The 27852-nt window shown below is 33.8% G+C and overlaps 2 protein-coding genes and 1 pseudogene across 2 annotated transcripts in view; 2 read left to right on the top strand and 1 right to left on the bottom strand.

Moving 5' to 3' along the window:
• Positions 1 to 4404: 4404 nt before the first annotated feature.
• On the top strand, positions 4405 to 6923 carry LOC113850465 (putative pentatricopeptide repeat-containing protein At1g12700, mitochondrial). Its single transcript, XM_027481021.1, has one exon. It carries the CDS (start codon positions 4437 to 4439, stop codon positions 6063 to 6065), a length of 1629 nt encoding a protein of 542 aa, XP_027336822.1. The 5' UTR covers positions 4405 to 4436; the 3' UTR covers positions 6066 to 6923.
• LOC113850847 lies at positions 6130 to 7521 on the top strand (annotated as a pseudogene).
• Positions 7522 to 8180: 659 nt separating this feature from the next.
• The window catches only part of LOC113850845 (patatin-like protein 2), a 21646-nt gene continuing 1974 nt past the window's right edge, over positions 8181 to 27852 (bottom strand). The window contains exons 3-8 of the mRNA XM_027481373.1: positions 15112 to 15124; positions 10421 to 10567; positions 10064 to 10210; positions 8978 to 9226; positions 8413 to 8585; positions 8181 to 8301 (exon numbers count right to left, since the gene is read on the bottom strand). Coding sequence (XP_027337174.1) covers positions 8181 to 8301; positions 8413 to 8585; positions 8978 to 9226; positions 10064 to 10210; positions 10421 to 10567; positions 15112 to 15124 — 850 coding nt within the window. The remainder of the gene's footprint in view (positions 8302 to 8412; positions 8586 to 8977; positions 9227 to 10063; positions 10211 to 10420; positions 10568 to 15111; positions 15125 to 27852) is intronic.

Below are 27852 nucleotides of genomic sequence, written 5' to 3'. Positions count from 1 at the left end.
ATTAGGTGTGGTATCCTCCTGCTACCGAGAGGTTCTCCCTTGTTGAGTTTGTCCGTCTTGTTGGCTTCTTGTAAGTATCATGATTAGTCTAAAAACAAGGCAAATCAGGGCCACAGTGGGCGCCAAAATGTTCCTAGTGGGGAAACACTAGTGTTCGGGTCTCTGCTCAAATGAGGTGATGTCCTTCCGTATCTTGCTGATGTTGCTTGACGTGGGGAGGGTACCTGCAAAAAGCACTCTGATGCTGAAATCAAAATTCAGTTTTGAGCAATAAATGTTATTTAATATTCAAAAGTCAACTATTTACTTGTACCTTCTACTTTTCTTTTATAGGCAGTATTTTGGGCTAATGAGCTTGCTGAGTCAGCCTTGGTTTTGGCCCTTTAATTAGAGTAGATAATAGTTTGATTATTACCCTTAATTGAGTTAATTACCTTTAATCCTGGTCGAGAGGGTATTCGACTTATCTTGATCGAGGGGGTACTCAATTCCCTTCTTTTGTAGGTAAGACAGAGTAGTGTCTAATCCGGTACAGATATTATCTACGGTGACTTGTAGTTTCTGAAAGGAGGCAAGTTATTGCATAGAAGTGGTTATGCAAGTTGGTTATATAGGAGTTGTTATTACATTTTTCTAATTATTATATTAGGATCGTTCAGGGAAACAAATAAAATTTATTTTTCTAGATTGAAGAAAGGATGCAAATAATGAAATAACATGAAAAATATGATAAAAATAAATATAATATGATTGAAAGAATACAAATTTATATTATATTTAACTCAATTTTAATCATCTCTTATTATTATTATTTAAAAAAATTAATAAATAGAATTAAAAGAACTAAATTTTAAAAATAAAACTAAAGAGTAAAATATTTTATTTAAAATAGACTAACATAAATAAAATAAAATATGAGATAAAACTAATATAAATAAAAAAATAGAAACCTTTCTTTTTTTAAGACAAAAAATATTAGGAAAAAAATAAAAATAAAAGATTGGACTGAAACAAGAAAAAAATTAGGCTGAAAAAGAAAAAATTAGACAAAAAAATTATTAAAAAAGTACAATTGATGGAGTTGATTTAACTTGGAATAATGATGTGTTTTTCTTTTTCCCTTTTGATTTGTAATTGTTTCTTCTTCTTTTTTTTGTTTTTCTATCGTCGTATTGTACTCTCTCTTGTTCACCTTATAAATTTTTCAGTTTTTCCCTTTTTCCTTGTCTCTAGTTTTTCAAAGCTCTCTTTTTTCTCTTGAACAAAAAATTCTCATCTTAAAATTTTGTTGTCGCTCTTACAAATTTTGTTACTCTTCCTTCTCGAATCTCTCATTTCTCTATTTATATTTATCACATTTTCAAATTTAGAGTTTTATAAGAGGTTAAATTTGAGTTTTTTCCCCTTCTCTTGTACAAAACAAGCATTGATTTTTGGGTTTACATAGTGTTCATTTTCCATTTCTTGAAGTTAAACCTGAGTTTTTCTTGTTTATTTAGATTGGTTCTTATTTTTCTTAACGTAAAATTATTTATTTTTCCTTTTGGTAAAATGGAATCACAAAATACAACTTAGGAAGTTTAAGATTTCTTTTATAGGAAGAGCAAAACTTGTTATTCATATCCATATTGTTATTTTAGCTATTATCAATCGCTTTTCTCAAGGTGTCCATATTTGGAGACTTTTCTGACTCATTTCACTACATATAATGTTGCTATTATTTATGTCCTAGTTTGCAGGCATCATAGGTTGTCCAAAAGTATTATTTCAGGCTATAATCTTATTTTAGTGGAGTGAGAGATACTCACTCTTACTAATATTTTTAGGTGATAAAAATGAAGGAAAAAAATGATGTTGGATCCGTCCTAGAATTATAATCCAAGGGTGTTAAGAGGAAGACTGCACTGTAGAAATTAGGACCATTTGAGAAATTGTATTACTTTGTTCAAGTTGTAATTTATGATGACTAAATTTTGTAAACGAATTAAATGTCAAAAGTAAATTTAAGTTTTATTTGATTATTTCAAAGTTTCATGGTTTTACACTTGGAAACTTGACTTTTTAGAATCTTATGAAGCTTTTATAAGAAAAAAATAAAAAAATTTGTCTTTATTTTATTATTAAATCCATTAATAGAAGAAAAATTTATTTTCTATTCGTCATAAAAATTTGTTATTTTAAATAAAAAATTAATATGTTACAAAACGACATATATTTATAAGAATTAATAACATATTTAAGCCTATATTATAAGATAATATTTATATAATAATAATATATAAAAAATAATATAATTTTTTTGTTACAGTTTGTTTCTTGAATATAAAAACTAAAAATTGAACTAAAATGCATGAAAATGTATTTTTTTAATTGTTGATTTATTTAACTTTTTAAAATCAATTTAGCATATTTAAGTAATTTAAATTAATTATATAATATCACTGATTATATAGTTATAAGTTATGGAAAATTTTGGTAAACACTTAGCCTTATTTTTGGACTGGATAATTTTTTTTACTTTTAAGTTTAATTATTATTTCTTTCAAATTATAATTATCCTTTTTAAAAAATTTCTTATATGAAAATTAAAAGTTCAAAAATTTAATATAAATATTTAGATTATTCATACAAAAGAATGCATATAAAAAAATATAAATATAAAATAAATATTTACATAATATATAAATAGTTAATTTATAGAATTAGCATAAAAATTAATTATTGATAAAATAAATCACCAAAATTATTAATATATTTTTATGTTTTAATATAAAATTTTTATTTATTTTTTTATATTCTTAAATTAGACTAATAAAATTTAATTATTACATGATTGACATAAGAATAAATTTTTTTAAAATGTATTAACATTTAGGTTAAATTTATCTATTAATTTTTATAATTCTTTGAAAATATAATTTGGTCTTCATAATTCAAACAATTTTTAATTAGGTATTTATAATTCTAAATTTTTATGATTAAATCCTTAATAATTAACATTATTATATATTTGTTAAATATTTATGTGTAGATATAACAGAATGAAACACATCAGAATTTTATATTTGGTGAACGAATGTTTTAAAAAATAGAGTTAAACATAGCAATTTATGATTTATTCATTTTTTTATGGTTTAATTGAATTTTTATTTTCTTAAATATATTTTTAATATTATATTACATATCACTATAAATTATAAATAAATAAATTAGATAAAGTTTTAAATTAATTTAAAAAATCATAAATTATTTGTCTTATATGATAAAAAAAATTAATTTAAATACACTAAAAAAGTAAAAGAAAAATTGCACAATCAAATTATGAACGGTTATCTTAGCGAAAATCATTGAACTTTATATATCCACATAAAAAAAATTTATTTATGATATATTTTAATTGATTAATGGTGACAAATTTTTTATACTGATATTGTACTACAATTAAAATTTAAAAAACATTAATATCAAATAAAAAATTTTATTTTTCTTAAAATATATTTTTAAATAGAAAAATTAAATCAAAAGTTTGAACATATGATTCAAACCAAATTTTATCACTAATTTTCATCAAGTTTCAACTGATTCAATGTTCGATTCATAAACAAATATAGAAACTTCTTTCATTATAGCATGTATTATTTAAATGTAAAACTATATATTAAAGAGTCTAAATTAATGAATTTCTGAATCTATCATCACTCAAAGTCGAATTAAATACTAAATGGGGCGTAGACGGCTAACTAAACTAACTGTACTTAATTGTGCTAATACTATGTTTTAACAACTCAAACCACATGAGATAATTTGAGTTTAATTAAAACAATTATTATTATTATGAAATTGTAAACTAATAATATGATTAATAAAATAAACCATAAAAATTATTATTTTTTATATTTTGTAAAAAAAATATTTATAATTTTTGATATCACTGAAGTAAGTTAATATAATTTAATTATTATATAATTTTGATAAAAATATTTATTTCACACAAAAAAAATTAATATCTAAATAATAATATATATAATTCTTAATTTTTTTATTTAAAATTTTATTTTATTATTTATCTGTTTTGTCATTCTTTAAATATAATTACAGTCGTAGATAGTAATTTTTACAATAAAAACAAAAAAATAATATAAAATTTTTGTCAATATAAAAGATACATATTTTAAAAATTATTTTTATTAAAATTATTTTATAATACTATAATATTTATGCTTTATTAATTTATAAAAATATATATTTTAATTAATAAATTGTATAACTATTATAGATATAAGTTATACAAATTTAAATATCTAACATGTGCATAAATAAAAAAATACAAAAAATAAAAATAAGTTCAATTTAATTAAAAAAACCGACAAAACCCTAAACACAACACGATTAACATTCGGAACCCTGAAGAAGAGACGACGACTTTGATATTCCTAATGTCATTCTCAAGGTTAAGCTCTTCTCTCCGTCTCGCTGTTATCAAGTTTCCTCCTTTTCTTCTCTATTTTCCTTCATCCTCACTCCAAATCCGATTCATTCACAATATTGATGTTGATGATGCTGTTGCCTCGTTCAATCGCATGCTCAATACGCGTCCTTCCCCACCCATTATTCAATTTAACAAGATTTTGGGGTCACTCGTTAAGAACAAGCAATTCCACACTGCCATTTCCCTTCTTCAAGAATTGGGATTCAAGGGAATGGAGCCAGACATTTTTACTTTTAACATTCACATCAATTGTTTATGCCAACTGCGTCATATGACCTTAGCTTTCTCGGTATTGGCCAAGATCTTCAGATTGGGTCATCAGCCTAACATCGTAACCTTCTCTACACTCATGAATGGTATGTGTCTTGATGGCAACGTTAGAAGAGCACTGCATTTTCACGACAAGATGGTAGCTCGAGGATTTCAGATGAACCAATTTAGTTACGGGATTCTGATCAATGGATTATGTAAAATGGGAGAAACAAAAGCTGCCATTCAATTGCTTAGAATGATTGAAGCGCGATCGATTCAGTCTAATGTGGTAATTTACAGTACAATCATTGATAGCTTATGTAAAGATAAACTTTTGACCGAGGCATGTGATCTTTTTTCAGAAATGATTGTCAAGAAAATTTATCCCAACTTTGTCACTTACAGTAGTCTAATGTATGGCTTTTGCCTTTTGGGTCAAGTGAAGAAAGCAGTTGGTTTGTTCAATGAAATGGTATTGAAAAGAATCAACCCAAATGTTTATATCTACAACATATTGGTTGATGCACTGTATAAGCAAGGAAAGGTGAGAGAAGCTAAAAATGTGTTAGCTGTGATGATAAAAGATGGTGTGAAACCTAATGTTGTTACGTATAATACTTTGATGGATGGCTATTGCTTAGTTAACGAAGTAAAGAATGCCAAATGTGTATTCAACAACATGATCCGAAATGGAGTAATCCCTGATTTGCATAGCTACAGCATAATGATTAGTGGATTATGCAAGATTAACATGGTGGATGAAGCCATGGATCTCTTTGAAGACATGCATTGCAACGGTATGGTTCCAAATACAGTAACTTACACTTCTGTTATTGATGGTTTGTGCAAATCAGGAAGAGTTTCTTATGTTTGGAAGCTTATTGATGAGATGAATGACAGAGGTCAACATGCTGATATAATTACCTACAGTTCCCTACTAGACGCATTATTCAAAAACCATCATTTAGAGCAGGCAATAGCATTATTCAATAAAGTAATAGACAAGGGCATTCATCCAGATGCATATACATACACAATACTTATTGATGGACTATGCAAAGGCGGAAGACTCAAGGATGCACAAGAGATTTTCCAGGCCATTTTGATTAATGACCATGTGGAAGCATATAATGCTATGATCAATGGGCTTTGTAAGGAGGGCTTGTTTGATGAAGCATTAGCCTTGTTGTCAAAGATGGAAGACAATGGTTGCAGCCCTAATGCTATAACTTTTGACATAATGATCTGTGCTCTCTTTGAAAGAGGTGAGAATGATACAGCTGAGAAACTTCTTCATGAAATGGTTGCTAGAGGCTTATTCTGAGATTAAAACTAATGCTTTCCACTTACACTTGTTATGGAACATTTTCTCAAGAATCATAGCTGGCATGTGGCTCAAAACCATGAGAAATCCAGATGTCAAACTTGTGAAGGAATAAGCATATCCAGTTTCCTTTTCTTCTGCTGCATTCTCTACTTCCCTTCCTTGATGGACCTTCCTGATCTAGCAGCAACCACCCTTAAGCCCATCTAAGCCATCAACAACAATCCCAGCATTCCCACAACAATCTGATGTTGCAGTGTGCCCTCTTACACTCTCAGATGAGTTCTTTGATGGGATAAAAGTGCATGTGGTGTCACCAAAGATGATGGTGACAAGGAACTGCACCACAGTTGGTACTGCCCAGTGCTTGCAGCATTGCTGTATTCTGCGTACTCTTACATTGCACTTGGCATGACCATGGCCATGCCACATCATTATATGACATGATGCCTATGCTGTCAGATGACTCAGAAACCTGGGTGAATGAGTTGGGAAAGGTTTTGAAAGTAAGAGGCTTTTAACTGACAAGGCCTAATGAAACATGTTATGTGTATTGTTTTTGTGGCATTAGGCTCCACCCCTTGAACTGCCCTGATGCATTTTCTCTGAGCCAAAGTGAAGAACTTGTTGTGGATGCAAGTGTGAGAGGGTTGGAGAAGAATTGCTTCAGTAGCACCACAAATGTTAATGGTTTTCCTGGTCGGTGTTCCAAGTGCTTAAATAGCCTTTATTTGGTGAGTTTTCCTTATTAAAAAAAAAAGTTTTTTTTTTATATAGGATATCTTTTCGTGATTTTGCTTTGTTCATTGTGAGTTGGAGTTTGATGGATCTTGTTGAAAATTGAAGATCAAGATGGTTTGTTTTTCATCTTCATTCATTCTTGGTATTTAGTAAAATTGTCTCTTTTCTTGTTTCTTTATTGGATGTTGGTTGCTTTCTAAGTTTTTACACAATTCTTCACGCGCTATTGGAGCTTGTATGGCCCAAGAAAGTGAAAAGAGCCAACAGTGGAGTAGTGGAACACTTTGTAAACAGTAAACATGTTGTCACGTTAGGGAAAATAAAATACTCCACTCTAATGTCTTAAAATAAAATTCTTAAACGAAAACCTTAGCATAGCTAGAAACTACTAAGCACTTGCAACGTGATCTTGATACTTGAAAATAAGTTGTAGTTTTGGATTCTTAGTATTAAGATCAAAGTTGAGTTAGCTGTTAGCAAATGTGTCTCTTTTTCTCATAGCTTTGCTTGCAAAATAATTGGTTGGGGACATAGTTGTTAATAGCGTGCTATAGTGGTGCTGTCGCACTAGCGCGGTGTGGCTGTCAGCCGCCACTGCTGCCACACTGCGGGGCGTTTGTCATGTTCATTGATTGCATGGGGTCCGTGGACAGAAAAGGGAGAAGTTCGCATGTTCAATCGTACAAAATTGGGGAAGCAAGAAACCCTATTCTGATTTTTGCTAAAACGCAGCATTTTAATTATTTCTAAGGGTAAAAAAGTCATTTACCCTTTATAAAACATAAAACATGTATATCGATTCCATCTTCCTCACACCTTGCCTCTCTGCACGAAAAGTTGGGGCCTCAACATAGCGGTTTCTCTCCTCTTCACTGGGTAACCCATTCCATTTCGACGGAGAAATCAGCTTTTTCGACGTCTCCTCTGTTTTGTTTGTTGAAAGAGATAAAGCTCTGTTTTTCTGCTGTTTTTTGTTCACTTTATCACTCTTGCTTCAAACTCTGCTTTTTTGCTGTTTTTTTTGTTCATTGATACTTTTATATATGTATATTATAAATTTTTAAATAGTAATTATCCTGTCACACGCTATTTTGCTATTGTGTTTTACGGATCAATCACTATTTGCCATTCGAGATTAACAATTATGATTGGGGATTGATCAGAACAAGTAACAATCCAACTAAGGATCAATTATATAATATTTAACGAAAAGGATGAGCACTGAACCTTGTTATATCAAACACTACACACATTACATACACACATCAATAAACACAGATTCTTACATATTACAACATATGAAGATCAAACACACAAACACACAAGCCATTGGTTTGGCATTTATTCTAATACATTCTTCAGTAATTGCCTGCGTTAAGTTGCTTGAGCTTGGCCAAAAGGAACCCACATAGTTTGAATAAATGGTCGTCCCCTTTTCTCCATCGAAATTGTTTTCAAACGATGCTGCCTTTCGCTGTACAAAATCTCAGCAAACCTTCACAAAATAAAAACAGACCCCTCAAAAAAATGGATTGATTATAAACTTAACAAATATTTCGTTCAGAATATGATCACTTCCATCAACCATATATATATAGATACACACCTGTCAAGAGCCTCGGCATAGGTACCCTCACCAGTTTCTTCGATATCAAAAGAATCAACATTAATCTTCCTGACATTTTTTTTCAACAGGTCTTTTCCCACCTGTTCGAGATTGTCCATGTTTTCTTTTGTAGCATTAACCATGTTATCCAGGAAATAAGGCAGGTCATATTCCTGCAATTACTTTATTCATTAATTATTCTAAAATAAATAATCCATAAATATTACCAAATCATGCGTATGATAAAATATTAAAAAAAAATGTCAAAATTTGACTTAATTTCTTCACAACAACACGTATTAACGTGATTAGTCTATTTTCTAAAAAAATTTGCAGATGGTCTAACAAAATTTGTAGTAACCACATTATAAAATATGAGTTGACTCATTTTTAAAAAGCTAAATTAAGAAAGAAAAGTTCATCAAACTTTATGAAAAAAAATAGTGATCGTATTCTTAATTAATGTTAATATCTATTGAAATAAATTATTTATAAGAGGTGTATCGACATTCAACATTCCTTTCTCAAAACTTGAAATTGGAGTTACGACTTTGAAGAAGTATACCTCAACTCGAAGGTAGGTTTTGGCAGGTTGGGGGCTTGGGAACACTGTGGCAAGGTGATTTTCAGTCATGTCTGTAGAAGCACGAGCAAGAAATTCTGGTCCTTTATATAGCCAGTCCAACTGTGACCATCTACCAACGATTTCAGCATCGTATTGTTCGATAACTGTTGTTACTCCTGTTCCTAACGATAGTACGTGAATTTCGCTGAAACTGTTGTATCGTATACCTTCACTCACGGCACTCTTCGTCTGATGAACCATATATGTAGATAATTAATTATCTCTTTCATGTTTTATCATAAGAAAATTGCACTATTTATTTATAATATTTTTGTTTGAATGAGCTGAAAAAATATATTGATCTATCTAGTGACACATGTTGTCTTTGAATGAGCTGAAAAAAAAAATATATTGATCTATCTAGAGACATGTTGCCTTTTCCTTCAATTAATGTTATATAATTGATTCAAATGCTAACTATATTATTGTATCAAATATAAATTTAAAAATAAGATCAATAATTTAGGAATTATTAAATATGATTTCAAATTATGTTTATATTTTTAAATGAGTTTAAAAACTTTTAATACTAGTCGTAACATGTACTTAATGTAACCCTTTTATTAAATAAAATTCACTTTGAATGTCAATTAATTATATATTTTTTTTCGTTTGTAAATTTCAAGGGGCCAAAAACGAACAAAATAATTTTAAAAAATGAAAAATCTAGCTAACTATTGAGGTTATGGATGGCTCAAAAACACATCATGGAAAATAAAATCTACTAGAGAAGAACATATACCGTGATCATTCTCGTTGAGATTTTTGTTGGCAAGTCAATTTTGCACAATAATTTTCTTTTCATGTCCCAAGTTAACCACTTTAATATGATTAAATTATATTTAAAACTTGTATCTACTTTTATATATTTTAGATTAAATAAGTAAAACCTATTCAATTTTTATTAGAAGAGATAAACACAAAATATTAATAAGAGTACCTATGATTTATATGAGATTAGCCTTATGGTTGAATAGTGGGCTTCATTAATAATAATAGCATCAAACTTGTAATTAACTTGTTTACCGGATTACCAGCAGCAACACCACCATCAATCAAATTGAACTCAGTACCATCATTCTCAAATTGATAGGGAGGTAGAGTTTGGGGTGCAGCTGAAGTCCCTATGCATATATCTGACATCTTCGCATTTAAGAAGGGATAATTCGTCAGCTGCAAGACCAAAGTTGCAAAACAATATTCAGCAATTGTATCCAATTAATAGCTAGATCAAAGTCCTATCCATTTATTTTACTTATAGGAGAACATTAGATAATTATTCAAGTATTTTTAATATTTCTCTAATTAAAGTTTGTTTTAAGAATTATATATAATGACAACTTTAAATATTGATTATAATTTTATATTTGTATACATACTAACCTTATAATTTGAGAATATAACTGGTTTCTTTATCTTCACGTCAAAGGTTGGGATTACAACATGTGTCAATGTATCACTCAGTCGAGTGTCTTGCAATATCTCACGAGTTATATTATGTAAGAACTCCCCATCGTACCCTGCCCAGGTCTGGATGTTTTTCCATTATGACAATCCAAAAATTAATATATATATATATATAGAGAGAGAGAGAGAGAGATGTTTAATAAAATATATTAAATGAAAAAATTATAATTTATACTTACGTGTAATTTGCTTAAAAAGAAAAAGTTTATAGTAAGTTGTAACTATTATTAGTCATAATTTTAATACTACTTCATCGATTTTTTTTCAAATGTTATAAAACGCTTCTATTTAGTAATTATCAAACTATTCTATTAACTTATTAAAACTAGTTATAAAATTTTAAATAAATTATACATTTAAATAAATTATACTATTTAGTAATTATCAAACTATGCTATTAACTTATGTCACTATCTTATATGATGTAAGACCCTATGAACGCAAAATATCATTGAGCAAAATTCACGAGAGTTTTACTAAATATTAAATGTTTTACTTCCTATTTAAAGTTTCATGTTTCATTTGTTGGTGCATAATGTTTTATTTTAATACTCCCTACGTTGTTTTAAAAGAAAAAAGAAGTTTGTCTATTAATAAAAAAATAAAATTTTTATGATAATAATAGGAAAAAAATGTGATAGCAAGATACTAAGATTACTCATTTACATAGATTAGGATGGGTTTAGGTATGCTAACCATCTCCTTCGATTAAAAACGCATTAAATTAATAAGTATATATATTTAAATCTAACGAGTTATAATTTATTACTTCATTAGTCGTTAGATTTTTAACATAATACTATGTATATAAATTATAATTTTCTTGCAATATAATCATAATTAATTTAATTTTTATTAATAATATATTATATAAAGATGAAAAAAATACCAATTTGAAGATATAATTTAAAATTTATGTTTCACAATACGATTAAAATATAATAAAATAATTAATATTATTAGACACAATGAAAATTAATATAATCTGTATCTAAAAAAGAACATGATATTCATTGTAAAATTATATTAATATTTTATGAATTTGATTTATTAAAAAAAATACTATTATTAGTATCATTATTTTATTTAATTTTTATAAATATAATTATATTTATTAATTTTAATTCTTTAAAAAATTAAATTTGATTAATTTGAACTTTTTAAAAATAGTTTTTTTTATCATCATTTAGTAATAGCATAGTATATATATGATTAAGTGTGTCACATTATTAATCATCTTAAGATAATATGTAATGTGACAAATTTAAATTTAAATTTAAATTTAATCACACCAATAAATAATAATAAGAATAAAATTTTAAAAATAAAACATATGATGGTTAAAATTAATATTTTGAAAAATTATAATTATATTTATAAAGAGTAAACACATTTTATCGTATACTGTGTATGAATAAATTAAATTAATCTTCTAAACTATATAAGATAGCAGAACTGATTCCTTACCGATAATAAATTCTTCAAAAAGAGTACCAATTTACAATGAAATTTGATATGATATACAACATGGGATCACAATGATATGCCTAATTAGTTAAGCCTAGAATGAGAATTTGTTGTCATCAAACATTTCATCTTTCTAACTAAAGGTTGTTTTTGACTTATAGATAAGAAATATATGCAGCCAAAACTTTTTAACGTTTCATTTATGGGTTGCTTGTTATGAGTTTCTTCTACATTTTTTTTAAAGGAAAGAATTCAATTATGCAATGAAAACAATTTGAGAACATCCACTCAAATAGAATGACAAAGAGGTATACTATTACATACAATGTGTGAATTCTAATTAATTATGCGTTGAAGACTCAACACAAGTTAAAGATGTGATGTTGCTGAGAAGTTTCAGAAAGAGTAATTTAAAAGAAAGATTGTTAAACCTAAATTTTGAGATGATTATATTTATTATTAATTTCATCTATATTAAATATTCAATATAATTTATTAGAAAATATTATTGGATATTGTTCCTGGTAGGGAAACATTAGTCTTCAGGTCTCTACTCAAATAAGGTGACGTCCTTCCATATCTTGCTGATGTTGCTTGACGTGGGAAGGGTACATGCAAAAAGCACTCTGATGCTGAAGTCAGGATTCGGTTCTGAGCAATAAATACTATTTAATATTCAAAAGTCAACCTTTTACCTGTACCTCCTACTTTCCTTTTATAGGCAGTGTTTTGGGCTAATGGGCTTACTGAGTCAGCCCTGGTTTTGGCCCTTTAATTAGAGTAGATAATAGTTTGATTATTACCCTTAATTAGGTTAATTACCTTTAATCCTGGCCGAGAGGGTATTTGGCTTATCTTGACCGAGGGAGTACTCGGTTCCCTTCTTCTGTAGGTAAAACCAAGTAGTGTCTTATCCGGTACACTAGCCCCCAAGCCCGAAGAGGTACAATGCAAGGGCTTAATAATATACTTACCCATGGTATGTAGACAAAAGGATATTCTGTTTCAGTCAAGAGATAAGAGTACCTAGGGGGTATTCAGTTTAATGGAGAGATAAATAGGACGAGGAGACACAAACCGAATCTGTATTTAGTTTTAGATGTAAATAAAATAAAATAATTAAAAAATAAAAATAAAAATAATATAAATAATGATTTCGGCCACTTTAGGGTGTAAGAGATATTTTTTTTGTTAGGGTTTCCTCGTTTTGTATGCCTCTAAAACGAAAGGGTGCCTGATCACATCTGTAGATCTGGGAAAGATTCGATGGTTAGGAAGGGATGTGACCCTTCATATGCTTGACACCTCTGGTTTTATAAATACATGGTGGTCCAGGCCTTTTTTTATGCTTTTTTTGCTCTAAACCGAAGGGTGCATACTATTGCTCTAGACCTAGTGGTATACATTGCTTTTAGAAGTTTTCTTCCTCTTTTCGACTACTACAACAAGGTACACTTAATCATTCATTAATTTTTCCTTAGTCTGTAATGGCCAAATCACTAGAGTAGGAGGACTCATTGTCTGATTCGTTAGGGCCGACTACTGTTGAAGTTCATAGTGTCAGAGGAACTGAAGAGGGTGAGGTTTCTTCAAGGCCGAGTGGGGCAGAGGATGAAGTAGAACAAATAGTTAGGGAATGCAATGATGGTGCCAAACCGTCGGATGTTGCCGATGATTCTGAATCTACCCAATCGTTACCGAATGCCAGCCTCCCTAGGGAAAATACCGGTATTGCCTCCTTGTATAGTTCCTGACTATGAATGGGTCCATGGTGAAGTGGCCGCCTACTTCTCCCGCTTTCAAAGGAAAAAGGATCTCTAATCTTTTGTAGATCATTGCGATATTTCCTTATAGGAGTCTTCGACTCCATACCCAATAATGATCAACACTTGCCGAAGAGATGGTTCTGGCAATCCCGACCTAGTGTTCTTAGGAGGTGTTGGAATGGCCGACACCTTCTTTGTGTATAACAGTATGAGTACATGTTTAGGGAGTTAGGTATTAAGCTTCCTTTTGATGACTTCCAAATAGGAGTATTAAGAATTTTGAATGTAGTGCCGACACAACTCCATCCGAATGGGTGGACGGCGCTGCAAACCTTTAGAGTTCTTTGTAAGTTCCATTACATAGAATCAAGTGTAGGATTGTTTCTTCATGGATTAAGAAGATGGACTCCTGGTGACGTCTCAGTTAAAGAGTATCGTCATCCCCAACTTGACCATGTTCCAGAAATTACTGAATCTCGCCCTTCTCCCCAAAACTTCGTTCTTGCTGAAGGTCAGCCAAAGAAGCGCAAGGACAGGGGCAAGGAGAAAGAGTCCGAGAAGGAGCGGAAGCATTCTCGGTCAGCTGGGCCGGCTGGTGCCGAGGGGCCAAGCAAAAATGCCCAAGTAGCTAGGTCGGTAGGTGCCAGTAGCTCCTCTGCCAACTCTGTGATTCCTCCAGCGGTGTTGGCTGATTCTTTCTTTGCCGAAGGGGTCCGAGCCAGACGGGTTGTCGCCCCCGATTTACTTTCTTAGTCAGGGTGTAATATAGTCAACCATCTAAACCATAAGGCCTTATGGCACTGGTACTCTGAGCTACAAGCCTGAGCCATGGTGATGGTCCGAAGACTGGCTTTGGAGCCTTTGCAAGAACTGGAAAGGGTCCAAGGTCAGTTTTCTTCTTTTCAGAGGGCTTTAGCTAAGAGTGAAGAGGTCTAATCCAACCTATTTGAGGCCAATAAAGGACTAGAAACTGAGGTTGCTCAGATAAAGGAGCATTATAACACAATGGAAAATCAGCTTCAAACCACCGAGCAGGCACTGAGGGCTAAGCATGAAGAAATGGAAGAGGATTTAAGGACAAAGTCTCTGGAGATAGAAGAAGCTTTAAGAGTCAAATCTCTTGAAATGGAAGAGGCCTTGGCTTATGAAAGGCAAAAGGCTGAGGCTGAAATGAAGGCATTTTCTGACAAATGTTCCGACAAGATGGTTGTCGAACATGAAGCAGGCTTTCAACATGTTGTATGCCAATGCTATAAATTTTGTCCAGTGCCAACCGACTTCCATTTTGATTTAACCAGAGACTTCTTTGGCGAAAGGTTCTTACCATATGATGAAGTGGATGCTGATGTAGAACCTAATATCAAGGCCCCTAGCCGAATCCCAACTACTAAGAATGCCTTTGGTCTTGATGTTAGGGAGGGGAAATTAGAAACAATCTTTCTTTTTTGTAGTCTCTTTATATTCCTGGGCCGATAGTGCCCAAATTTTGTAATCCATTCAGGAGATGAATACCAATTTTATTTACCTCCTCTTTTTGTTAGTCGACTACTACTTATGAAGAATAATAACTTAAACCGATTAGTTGATTAAAATATCTAACAGCGTGTAGAGATTTTTCAATAAGGTATTGAATATTTACTTCAACCTTAACCGAGTAATGTGAATAATTTTTAATCGAATAGGTATACCTGGAAGGATATTTTATCTTTAACTGATTAGGGGGTGCTCGGGTAAATACGTCGTTATTAATTCATCCTTAACCGAGTAGGGAAACTTAAGAGGGCATAATAAATTCATCCTTGGCCAAGTACAAATACTTGGGATGAAATTCGAATGATTGATTCATCCTTAACCGAGTAGGGGTACTCGGGAGGGAATAATTAATTCATCTTTGGCCAAGTGGAGGTACTCTAGAGGGAATAATTAATTCGTCCTTGGCCAAGTAGTTATACTTGGGAGAGAATTTTAATGATGGGTTCGTCCTTGGCCGAGTAGAGGTACTCGGGAGGGAATAATTAATTCGTTCTTGGCCAAGTAGGTATACTTGGGAGGGAATTTTAATATTTGATTCATCCTTAACCGAGTAAGGGTACTCGGGAGGGAATTTTAAAAGATTGATTCATCCTTGGCCGAGTAGGGGTACTCGGGTGGGAAATCAAGTGATAATCCAGAAAAACTAAATAGCTGTAGAAGATGTATTTTATTGATAATGTGCCTCGTTAAAAACCTTCTCAAGAAAACTTCTTTTCACGTTCTTTTACGATGACAAAATTTGGGTGAGGAAAAGAGTGCACCGATTACATATTACAAGTGTATAACTGAAATAATGCTTTAAATGTGTGTTGTTCCAAGTTCTCGGTATTGTCTTTCCTTCAAGTATCTCCAACTTGTATGACTCATTGTCTAGCCGTGCCGTTACCCGAAAGGGTCCTTCCCAATTAGCAGCCAAGTTCCCTTCTCGTCGGTCCCGGCATGCTTCTCCTATTACTCGCTACACCAAGTCATTAACATAGAATTGTCTTGGATTAATTTTTGAATTGAACTTCCTTGCTATTATCCTTTTGCTGGGCTCAGCCACTATCGCTGCGTGACCGCGTACTTTATCCAATAATTCTTGGTTGATGGCTAGGGATTCGTCGTTAGCTGATTCGTCAAAGTGTTGTCTTCGAAATGATGGCTCTCCAATCTCGACTGGCACCATGGCATCAGTACCATAGGTTAACTGAAAAGGTGTCTCCTTTGTGGTTGTTTGTGGTGTACATCAATAAGCCCATAAGATATCGGACAATTTTTCTGCCTATTCTCCTTTGCTGAATCCAATCTTCTTTTAAGTTCATATAAAATGACCTTGGTTTGCAACCTCGGCCTGTCCATTAGTCTGAGGATGTTCAACAGATGTGACTCTGTGTTTGATTTGAAGCCCTTCCAAAAATTTGAATCGTCAATCCATGAATTGCAGCCTGTTATCTGTTATCAGAGCATGAGGTCCAAACCGTGTGATTATATTTTTTCATGTGAACTTCTGCACGTTGTTGGCTGTGATGGTGGCCATTGGCTCTGCTTCAATCCATTTAGTAAAGTAGTTTACAGCTACAATCAAGAATTTACACTGTCCTTTTGCTAGGGGAAAAGGACCAAGAAGGTCCATTCCCCAAATGCAAAGGGCCAAGGAGAACTGATGGGGTGAAGGGTGTCGGCATGTTGGTGTATGTGAGGACCGTGTTGCTGACAGGGGATGCACTTCTTTACAAAGAAGTATCCGGCTCTCAGAATCTTAGCTGCCATGGTTCGTTCGCCCGAATGGATACCACAAATTCCTTCATGAATTTCTGTCATCACATAACTGGCCTAATCCTCATCAAGACATTTCAACCTGGGTGTTGAAATTCCTCTTTTGTACAATTCTTTATCAAGATGTACTTGGCGGCCCGTGTAACGCCCCAAATTTTTGTTAGTTGGCTATTAGCTCTTGAATTTTAATTATTTACTGATTCTGACTTGCTAGTGTCGGAATAATTAGATAGATGCTGAATTTTCTATTTTTTATTCACTGAGGAGAATAGTGACTTGATCTCTAAGTTTTGCATTTTAGAGTAACTGCATGCAATACACTTGGCTTCGATATCATCCAAAATTTCCCTGATTATTTTTAACTTAATTACCCAAAATACCCCTGAGAATCTTGCTCAAAAAACTATATTTTGTCTTATTTAAATTATTAAAAAATCATAACTATCATTCCCGAAAAATGTAAGATTTTGTAATCATTACTAAATATTCTATATTTATTTGAAAAGATTTTGTAATCATTACGAAATATTCCATATTTATTTCAAAAGATTTTGTAATTACTACAAATGATTTTGTAATCATTTCAAAATATTCTATAATCATTTCAAAAGATTTTATATTTATTTCAAAAGATTTTATAATTATTTCAAAAGATTTTGTACTCATTACTTAGTCCTGTAATCATTACTCCAAATCTTTACAAATCTAGTATCGGCCACTAGATTTTCATGCAAAATATTCTTGTCCCCTAAAGTAAAAACATCATGATTACCCGAATCTTCCAAAATCTAGTACTGACCACTAGAATTACATGCAAGAGATTCTTGTCTCCCGATTCGCCGGCAAAGTCATTTCGGAACTTTCTTTTCATGTCTTCCAAATTGCCAACATCATAATTTATTCTAACCAATCACATTCTCTTGAATTTAGCACCATATCAAAAGTCTTGTCCACATGTCAACCTAGTCATGTCGCATTCTTTCTGGCCAATTAAATTACATTCATTTGCTGCCCAAAATCTTAACCTTGGAGTTTTGTGCCGATTTTTGGAAATTGCTCCACCCAAAACCCTTTGCATGCAGCCCTAAATTATTTCATGCATTTGACTTGCCAAAATATACTAACTTTGCTTGCAAGTTTCCCTAAAAATATCCATTCCTGCACTAAAAATCGTAACACCTTTTTCTTGCACCATTCTCACCAATTCACTTCAATTCTACTTCTTTTGGACCGTGAGCAAATTTTGGGACTTCCAAGGCTTATCCAATAAGCTAACCATGAGTTCCTAATTACCTTGGACCATTAAGACCTTAACCTTCATATAAATTATTCATTTTTTTCCATTTGCCCATTTTGGAAACAAGAAACCGAGACCTTAATTCTCATTCTCTCCACTTGATTTCTCATTTCTCTCTCTCACTTTGCTTCATCATTTTCATTCTCTCAAAGTCTCTCATTCTCTCAACTTCTGTCAAGAAAACTGAGAGCTTCCAGCCCCTCAAACACCACAATTTCTTCATCCAAATCACTCAAACACTTCACCCTTCCATCACTAACTTCTTCCTCCATCTTCTCTCCAATTTTCGTGTGGAAGGAACCAACCTTGGAGGAGAACTTTGAAGAACTTGGTTGCTGTTTTTCGTCCAGCAAGCTCTCTTTGAAGATCCACAAAAATTCATCCCTTTCTCTCACCATTTCACGCCCAAAACTCAAAGGCAAGGGGAGTTCTCACCTTTTATTTTGATTCTTGCTTTCCATTGGTTAAATTGTGAAAAATCCTTAGAAAGTTTTCATTTTTATCTTCAATGATCTTGGACAAAATGATTGAACCCTTTGCATGTTAAGTTTGCATCTTGCTCTCCATTTTTATCACTTCTATATTCTTGGTTTTATGCTTGGATGAGTGGACCCTTTTAAAAGTTTGAATTTTTATTCTTTGCATGTTGAATATTTTGGTGTATATCTCGGTTTTGCACTTGTTTTGGCTGAATCTTTGGTTCAAATAATGATTTACCCTTGGAGTCTTGGAACCGTGAAATGATTTGTTAAATCCCCTTTTTGCATGTTGATTTTGAACCTTGAAGGTTTCGGTTTTCCACTTTCTAAACTCAATATTAGTTTTTAACCAATGATCTTGCACTTGACTACTCAAATCATGCCTTGCATGTCTTGAACCCCTTGTTCTTTTGAGATCTATCTCTCGTTAAATAAGTGTACTCTTTGGATCACTAAAATGAAAGATCTAAGTGTCGAAAGCCCCTATGTATTGCCTCGGTTTACACTTTTTAAACATAGTCCTTTGCTGAAAATTAAAATACTGCACTTGGATGATGGAAATTGGTGTTTGCATGTTGATTTTCCTTAATTTGCTTGTTAGTGACTTGACAAATGATGAGATTTTGGAGGTTGGACAGTTCTGAATATTGTGAGGAAAAAGGTGGAGAGTAATGGATTTAGAACCTTGAAATAATTTTGAAAAGTTTATTAAGAGTAATGAGAGAAAGGGTTATGAAAGAAAAAGTGGAAATGAACTTGGATGGTCTCGGTTTTGACATCCAAAAGTGTTGCAAAATTTCAGAAAAATATTTTGTATGTACCTTGCATTTTAAGGAAACTAAAATTGAATTTGAAAGTGTGTTGCATTGATTTGAATGCCTTGAACCGTGTGGGACTTGGTTGAGTGTGTGATTGGATGATTGATTGTAAAATTGATTGTGATTGACCTTGATGTTGCTTGGTATTGGTACTTGAAATTGGTGATGTTTGCTTGAATGGTTTGCTGAAAAAATTAGAAGTGATGTGAAATAGTGTACTATTCATGAATTGTGTTATTCCTTGAAAAAACCGTGAAAATGTTGAATTGACACTTGGTTGGAAAATTTGAATGACTTACTATTTATTATGATTATGCCAAGAAATGGCCATGTTGATAATACTACATACATCATTTGCATCTTACTACAAAAGACTTGATGAACCAAGAGATTGTGCAGTAAAAAAATAATTATACAATGATATATTGATGTTGATCTAGAGCCGTTGAGGGCTGAATTATCAAAAAGGACCTTGGACCTAAATGGAATTATTGGGGACATTATGAATTGACATATATTAAGTGGTTGAGAAAGTGGAGTGAAGAAACCACATATATCTTATAAGAAAAGTGTGAAAACTCGAGAGGATAGGACTTTGAACATTTGTGAACTAAGTTGATTAAGTTGGTGGTATAGAAAGAACCTAAGTTTGATTGATCTTCCCTAATAAAGAGAGAAAAATTGAGAGGTAACACCCTTAGATTATTGTGAATTAACTTGTTTAATTGATGCTTTAGAGAGGAATTAAGTTTTATGAATTGTACTTTTATGGAGAAAAAATCGAGAGGAAGAAATCAAGAGAGCAAGAGTTTGAGTTGAATGATTTATGCTTTAGAAGGTGTTAGAATTGATGGAAATAAATGTAATGGTTAGGATGAACTTGAATGGCGAGATTGCAAGGATTGAGAAATGGGATTGTACTAAATTGAAAGAGAGATTGGACTTGAAATGTGAAAGAAAAAGTGAATTGAGAAAGAGGAAATGAATCAAGAAGGCTTGAATGATTTGCCAAAGTTGTGGTCCAATATATTAAGTGCTGCACTAAAATTATCCATGAGTGGGAAAATATAAAACCATGAGACTATGAATCTATGATGAAAGAACTATTCTAAGCTATGAGTTCCAGAAACTATATTACTTTGAACTACTACGAACTCATTGAAATTGCTATGAAAACTCATGGAATCTATCCATGCTACTGTGAAACTCATGGAATCTATCCATGCTACTAAGCCCTGTGATGGCTTCTATTATATTCTACTGTGCCTAGCTTCTAAGTGGCTACATGAAATGAGAAAACTATCAAAGAAAACTGAAAAATATCATTTCATGCATCATACTATTATTTTGAACGACTTGGAGGCATTACCGCAGCACAGCTTGGAGGTGTTGTAGGTTCGGTCCCGAGTAGATCTACTGGGGTGGCAAAAGGGGGAATAATTGACCTAAGTGACAATAGTGATGCGCCTCTGTGCCGGGTCGTGACCCACTGCAAACCTTAGCCAAACCTGACAAGGACCGCACATTCTATGGTCGTCAAGGTCCATTCCCGAAGAGACCCATCTTGGGCCAAACACCAGTGGTGTTCTACTAAAGCTAAATGTTGTTTCTATTCTATTCAACTGTGCCAATCTAAATGTAGGGAATGAAGTCCTCCGATCGCCTCACAACTTAAATCTATCTATCTATGAGACTCTATGGTAAAAGCTGGGCAAGTCGTCAGTCATAGAGTGATGGATCCCCATGCATCATTGCATACTATTAAAACATGAGAGACGATATGGGTGAGATTGAAACCTGCATTCATACATCATATGCATTACTACTAAGAATGATTGATTGACTGTGAAATTGGTAATGAATATGACTATTGCTTATTATTCTAATCTACTACTGAATACTTGATGATGGTGAATACAGATTGTTGAAAGTGCTTGTGATTGTGACGCCGCCTTCCTTGGGGTATGGCTATTTGATTATTGTTTATGTGTGGAGAACTCACCCCTTTGAATTGTGTTGTATTGTGTCGTCCTTCTCTTTTGTCTATATAGAAGGACCAGAACGAGGTGAAGGTATGGATCCTTCCTTCTGAGGAGGATCTATGGGTGTTCGACTCTGCGGCTCAGCAAAGTATCTCCCATGGACTAGCTCGTGCAAATCATGGATTAGAGAATGGAGGCTCTGTTGCTGCGGCTACTTCTAGTTTTCTTCCCCTACTTCCTTTGAGGAGTCGGATCCTATTAAGGATTACTCCCCTTACGACTATTGCTTTTGTTTGACTATGTATTAGGGGAACTGCTCTTAGGAAGTCTGGTCTTATTCTGTTATGTTTTGTATTTGGATAATGCTAATTGTCTTTAATTATGACTAAGTACTTGACTATGCTGCCAAACTGATATTTAATATATTGAGGTGTTATCATATTATGAGCTGTGTCTATTTTACTCTATTAGGCCGTTGGGATTGAAATGTGGAATGATAATTAGCTATGGTATGGTTAGATGTTGAACAGATATGTATATTAACTCTCTTTTTCCAGAAAAAGGGAACCTATACTTATATTTCTATGTATGAAGAAAAAAAAAATTACCAGATTTTGGTGTTTTCTGAGTTACTACATTAATAAAGTGATATCAGAGCTTTAGTATTAGAAGGGTCGTTATAGCCTGTATTCTCGTCTTCTTGGCTAATGTTGGATCACTAGGCAAGCTATTATTAGTGGGATAGTGAATGATCGGGGTCATCCAATTCTGAGGCATGTCTTCAATTTCTATGCATTCATGCTTAGAGATGCTAGGTTTGTGAATCTTTTGGTGAATTACACTTTGCAATTGCTCTGGTTTTCTTTGGCTAGCAAGCCTAGCAAGTTTATCAGCTGTTCGTTCATGGTCCTCCGTGTGTACCGAACATATACCTCATCAAATTTTGCCTCTATTTTTTTGAATTCTTGGTAGTATTGGAGCATAACCGAGTCTTTTACCTGATAAGTTTCATTGACTTGTTTAGCCACTATCTTTGAATCACTCCAACAAGTGATGCATTTGACTCCAATATCTTTTGCTAATCTGAGATTGGCGAGCAGAGCCTCATACCCAGATTGATTGTTGGATGCTTTGAATCCAAACCAAATGGATTGTTCAATGGTTATGGTGTTCAGTCCCTCTAATATAATGTCTGCTTCACTACCCAGTCGGTTTGATGATTCGTCCATATGCAGGTTCCACATATCAAAGCTAGTCTGTTGCTGGGTAGTAAACTCATTGACAAAGTATGCAAGCACCTGAGCTTTGAGAGGACGTCAGTTTTCAAAATGGATATCAAATTGGGATAGCTTGATTGTCCATGCCACTAACCGTCCAACTAACTCTGGTTTTCTCAAAATTTTGGCCATTGGGCAATCGGTACAAACCACTACCTAATGGCTTTGGAAGTAATGCCTTAACTGACAACCCGTGTGGACTATAGCAAGTACCACTTTTTCCATCAACTGATACCGGGTCTCGGCTTTTGGAGTGTTCGGCTGATAAAGTATATTGGGGCCGGTTCAGGTGTTTCTTGTAATAAGACCGAGCTGATGGCATTATCTGATATCGCCAAGTAAATAATCATATCTAGCCCTGGTCTTGGTTTCATCAACACGGGCGGTGCTGCTAACATATATTTATGCTGGAGAAAGGTTGTTTCACATTCATCAGACCAAGTAAATTTCTACGACTTCTTAAGCAGATCAATGAAAGGTCGAGACCTTTCTACCATTATTGGCAGAAATCTGGCGAGGGTAGCAATCCGGCCGACAAGTCTTTGGACCTCCTTGACATTCCGAAACTGGTCATTTCAATGATGGCTTGGCATTTATCGGGGTTTGCCTGGATCCCTCTTTCCGACAGCATAAACCCCAGGAATTTACCATTGGCTACTCTGAATGTGCACTTCTCAGGATTAAAACCTCATCCCATGTTGCCTGGCTTCGTTGAATACTTCCTTCAAATGAGCGAGATGTTGTTCCAAGGAAATAGATTTGACCACCATGTTGTCGACATAGACTTCCATGCACTTCCCTATTTGCTTTTGAAGATTTTATTCATCAACCTTCAATAAGTTGCCCCTGCGTTTTTCTGACCGAAAGGCATTACTCGATAACAGAAATTTGTTGAGTCTATGATAAATGTCGTCTTCTCCTCATCTGGGGGATACATCCTAATCTGATTATATCCAGAGTAGGCATTCAGAAAACTAAGTAACATGTGGCTTGTTGCACCGTCCACTAGGGTGTCGATGTTTGGAAGAGGTAAGCGTCCTTTGGGCATGCCTTGTTGAGGTATGTGAGTCAGTGCACATTCACCATTTGCCATTGTCCTTTTTGACCATGACTACATTGGCCAACCAGGTAGAGTATCTTATTTCTCGGATAAAGCCAGTATGTAGCAGTTTACTAGTTCCTCCTTCACAGCTTTCGCTCTATCACCTCCTATCTTTCTCTTTTTTTGCACTATTGGTTTGGCCCCCTTATAAACCGACAGGTGATGACAGAGAAATTATGGGTCTATGCTGGCATGTAGAAGCCTACCAGGCAAATAAATCAGCATTCCGTATTAGACTTTCTGCAGGTCCTGCTTTTCTTGTGTGGTCAAGCCAACACCCAGGTAAGTGATCTGTTCAGGCTTTGGTCCAAGCTTGGAAAAGTTACTTATTTTGACTGGATTCGACCTGACATCCCTCATCAATTATGGGATCCAGCTCATATCAAGTCCTCTCTTGACCGAGGGGATACAATATTGACATCCCGTTTGGATCCATGAAATGGCTTTAGACGCAGGCTTGCGAAGTAGCATTCTCTAGCTGTTTTCTGGTTGGCATGAATAGTAATGATTCAGCCTTTCTCAGATGGAAACTTCATAGTCAAGTGAGAAGTGGACACTATGGCTTTCATTTATTAAGGGATGGTCGGCTGAGTAGTATGTTGTATGAGGTATTCGCGTGTACCACTAGGTAGGTCACCATAATGTGTTTACCTTCGTGTTCTGACCCGAATGAGGTGTATAGGTAGATACACCTGCGTGTCTCTACTCGTTCCCCAGAAAAATTGACCAGTGGCTCGTGATTTTCTCTGAGTTCCTCTTCTGGTATCCCCAATTGCTTGAATGTATTTCAGTAGAGGATATCAACCGAACTCCCTTGGTCAATTAGTATTTTTTGGACGGTGTAATTAAGGATGTCCACACTTATAACCATGGGATCATCTGTACTGGATCTACTCCTTGAAATTCCTCGTTAGTGAATGTAATGTGTGAATCTGGATTCTACTATCGAGTGATATAATTGTTGACAGAGCAAACTTGTCTCAGATGCCTCTTTCTGGATGAATAGGTAGGTCCTCCACCTGTAAAACCTATCGGCTATGGTATTAATAACCCTTTTAGAATATTTCTCGCGTTCATCATATCATTTGACAGGGGGCTCTCTTGACCGACTCCGTTGTCGTTTAGGCTTCTTATCATCGTATCTTCTTGATGATTTGGGGTAACGGTCTCTACCCATCGGCATGACCGGTGGGTTTGCTAGCACAAATCCTTTCAGATGTCCTTCCTTAATCAGATCTTCGATTTTATCTTTCAGGGCCATGCACTTTTATGTGGTATGGCCCCTATTTTGATGGTATCAGCAAGATTTGGTTTTGTCCGCCTGAGGGGCTGTTGGCACGCCTAGGCATGCTCAATATTTTTGTTGCTACAGCTTGATCGAGTACCCTAGACCGATTAGTGTTAAGGGTTGTATATGAAGGATATTTGGGTCCTCTAGGCAACCTCTCAACATCATTCCTTCTATCTTTGTTCTCTTGCCGAGACTTGAAAGTGTCTCTCTTGTCAACATCTCTTGAGTTGGACCCCTGGTCCATCCGAACTTGACTTCAGTATTTGGCTAGCTCCTCCATTTACATATACTTGGCAGCCCAACTCCTTAATTCATCTATATCCATGAGTTATTTTTTACATATGTTGTTGATGAAAGGTCTAGGTTTGAGAGCTGTTGTAAGATGATGCATGGCCACGGTTGGTTCCAAATTATGGATTGAGAGGGTTACTTTGCCAAAGTGTTCCATGAACGCTTTAAGTGTCTCTTTTTTCTCTTGTCGAATGTTGACGAGTGCCAAAGATGTCAGAGGGTGGGGCTAACTTGTTGCAAACTAAAAAGTGAATCGTATGGTGAGGGTTGCAAACGAATCAATGGACAAAAGGGGTAGCCTGGTGAACCAACTGAGGGCCCGTCCTCGGAATGAAGTGGGGAATATCCTGCACTATAAGGCATCATTCTCCGTGTACAGACCGACCTGGGTTGTAAAGATATCTAAATGCTCCCCAGGGTCGGATGTGCCATCATACTTTTCTATTGTCAAACCTCTCCAGCTGTCAGGTAGCTTGGCCTCCAAGATATGATGAGCAAACGGGCTTCGGCTTACTACATCTTCTCGGTCAGTCTGGGTTCCAGGTTGCTGCGCCACCCTTGGTTTTTCATGTAACGCCGAGGACTCTCTTTGTTCTTGGGCAAGGGGTGTAGTTTGAGAGGGTATGTGCGTTCGTATTTCTTCCCTTAGGTTGGCATTTTCCGTTCTCAAATCCGAAAGTTCAAGAGCATCTTTCTGTCTCTCCTTCTTCATTTCCATCATTTCTGCTTTAAGTTGCCTCAATACTGCAAAGAGGCTTTCATCACCACCTCCCTCCATTAGAACTTCAGGGATCGGCTAATTAGGTGTGGTATCCTCCTGCTACCGAGAGGTTCTCCCTTGTTGAGTTTGTCCGTCTTGTTGGCTTCTTGTAAGTATCATGATTAGTCTAAAAACAAGGCAAATCAGGGCCACAGTGGGCGCCAAAATGTTCCTAGTGGGGAAACACTAGTGTTCGGGTCTCTGCTCAAATGAGGTGATGTCCTTCCGTATCTTGCTGATGTTGCTTGACGTGGGGAGGGTACCTGCAAAAAGCACTCTGATGCTGAAATCAAAATTCAGTTTTGAGCAATAAATGTTATTTAATATTCAAAAGTCAACTATTTACTTGTACCTTCTACTTTTCTTTTATAGGCAGTATTTTGGGCTAATGAGCTTGCTGAGTCAGCCTTGGTTTTGGCCCTTTAATTAGAGTAGATATAGTTTGATTATTACCCTTAATTGAGTTAATTACCTTTAATCCTGGTCGAGAGGGTATTCGACTTATCTTGATCGAGGGGGTACTCAATTCCCTTCTTTTGTAGGTAAGACAGAGTAGTGTCTAATCCGGTACAGATATTATCTACGGTGACTTGTAGTTTCTGAAAGGAGGCAAGTTATTGCATAGAAGTGGTTATGCAAGTTGGTTATATAGGAGTTGTTATTACATTTTTCTAATTATTATATTAGGATCGTTCAGGGAAACAAATAAAATTTATTTTTCTAGATTGAAGAAAGGATGCAAATAATGAAATAACATGAAAAATATGATAAAAATAAATATAATATGATTGAAAGAATACAAATTTATATTATATTTAACTCAATTTTAATCATCTCTTATTATTATTATTTAAAAAATTAATAAATAGAATTAAAAGAACTAAATTTTAAAAATAAAACTAAAGAGTAAAATATTTTATTTAAAATAGACTAACATAAATAAAATAAAATATGAGATAAAACTAATATAAATAAAAAAATAGAAACCTTTCTTTTTTTAAGACAAAAAATATTAGGAAAAAAATAAAAATAAAAGATTGGACTGAAACAAGAAAAAATTAGGCTGAAAAAGAAAAAATTAGACAAAAAATTATTAAAAAAGTACAATTGATGGAGTTGATTTAACTTGGAATAATGATGTGTTTTTCTTTTTCCCTTTTGATTTGTAATTGTTTCTTCTTCTTTTTTTTGTTTTTCTATCGTCGTATTGTACTCTCTCTTGTTCACCTTATAAATTTTTCAGTTTTTCCCTTTTTCCTTGTCTCTAGTTTTTCAAAGCTCTCTTTTTTCTCTTGAACAAAAAATTCTCATCTTAAATTTTGTTGTCGCTCTTACAAATTTTGTTACTCTCCTTCTCGAATCTCTCATTTCTCTATTTATATTTATCACATTTTCAAATTTAGAGTTTTATAAGAGGTTAAATTTGAGTTTTTTCCCCTTCTCTTGTACAAAACAAGCATTGATTTTTGGGTTTACATAGTGTTCATTTTCCATTTCTTGAAGTTAAACCTGAGTTTTTCTTGTTTA

Source organism: Abrus precatorius, unplaced genomic scaffold (genome assembly GCF_003935025.1).
Source record: "Abrus precatorius isolate BTA unplaced genomic scaffold, Abrus_2018 Scaffold9, whole genome shotgun sequence".
Lineage (NCBI taxonomy): Eukaryota > Viridiplantae > Streptophyta > Magnoliopsida > Fabales > Fabaceae > Abrus > Abrus precatorius.
Note: the sequence above shows the minus strand (reverse complement) of the source record. Positions and strands in the feature narration are given on the sequence as shown.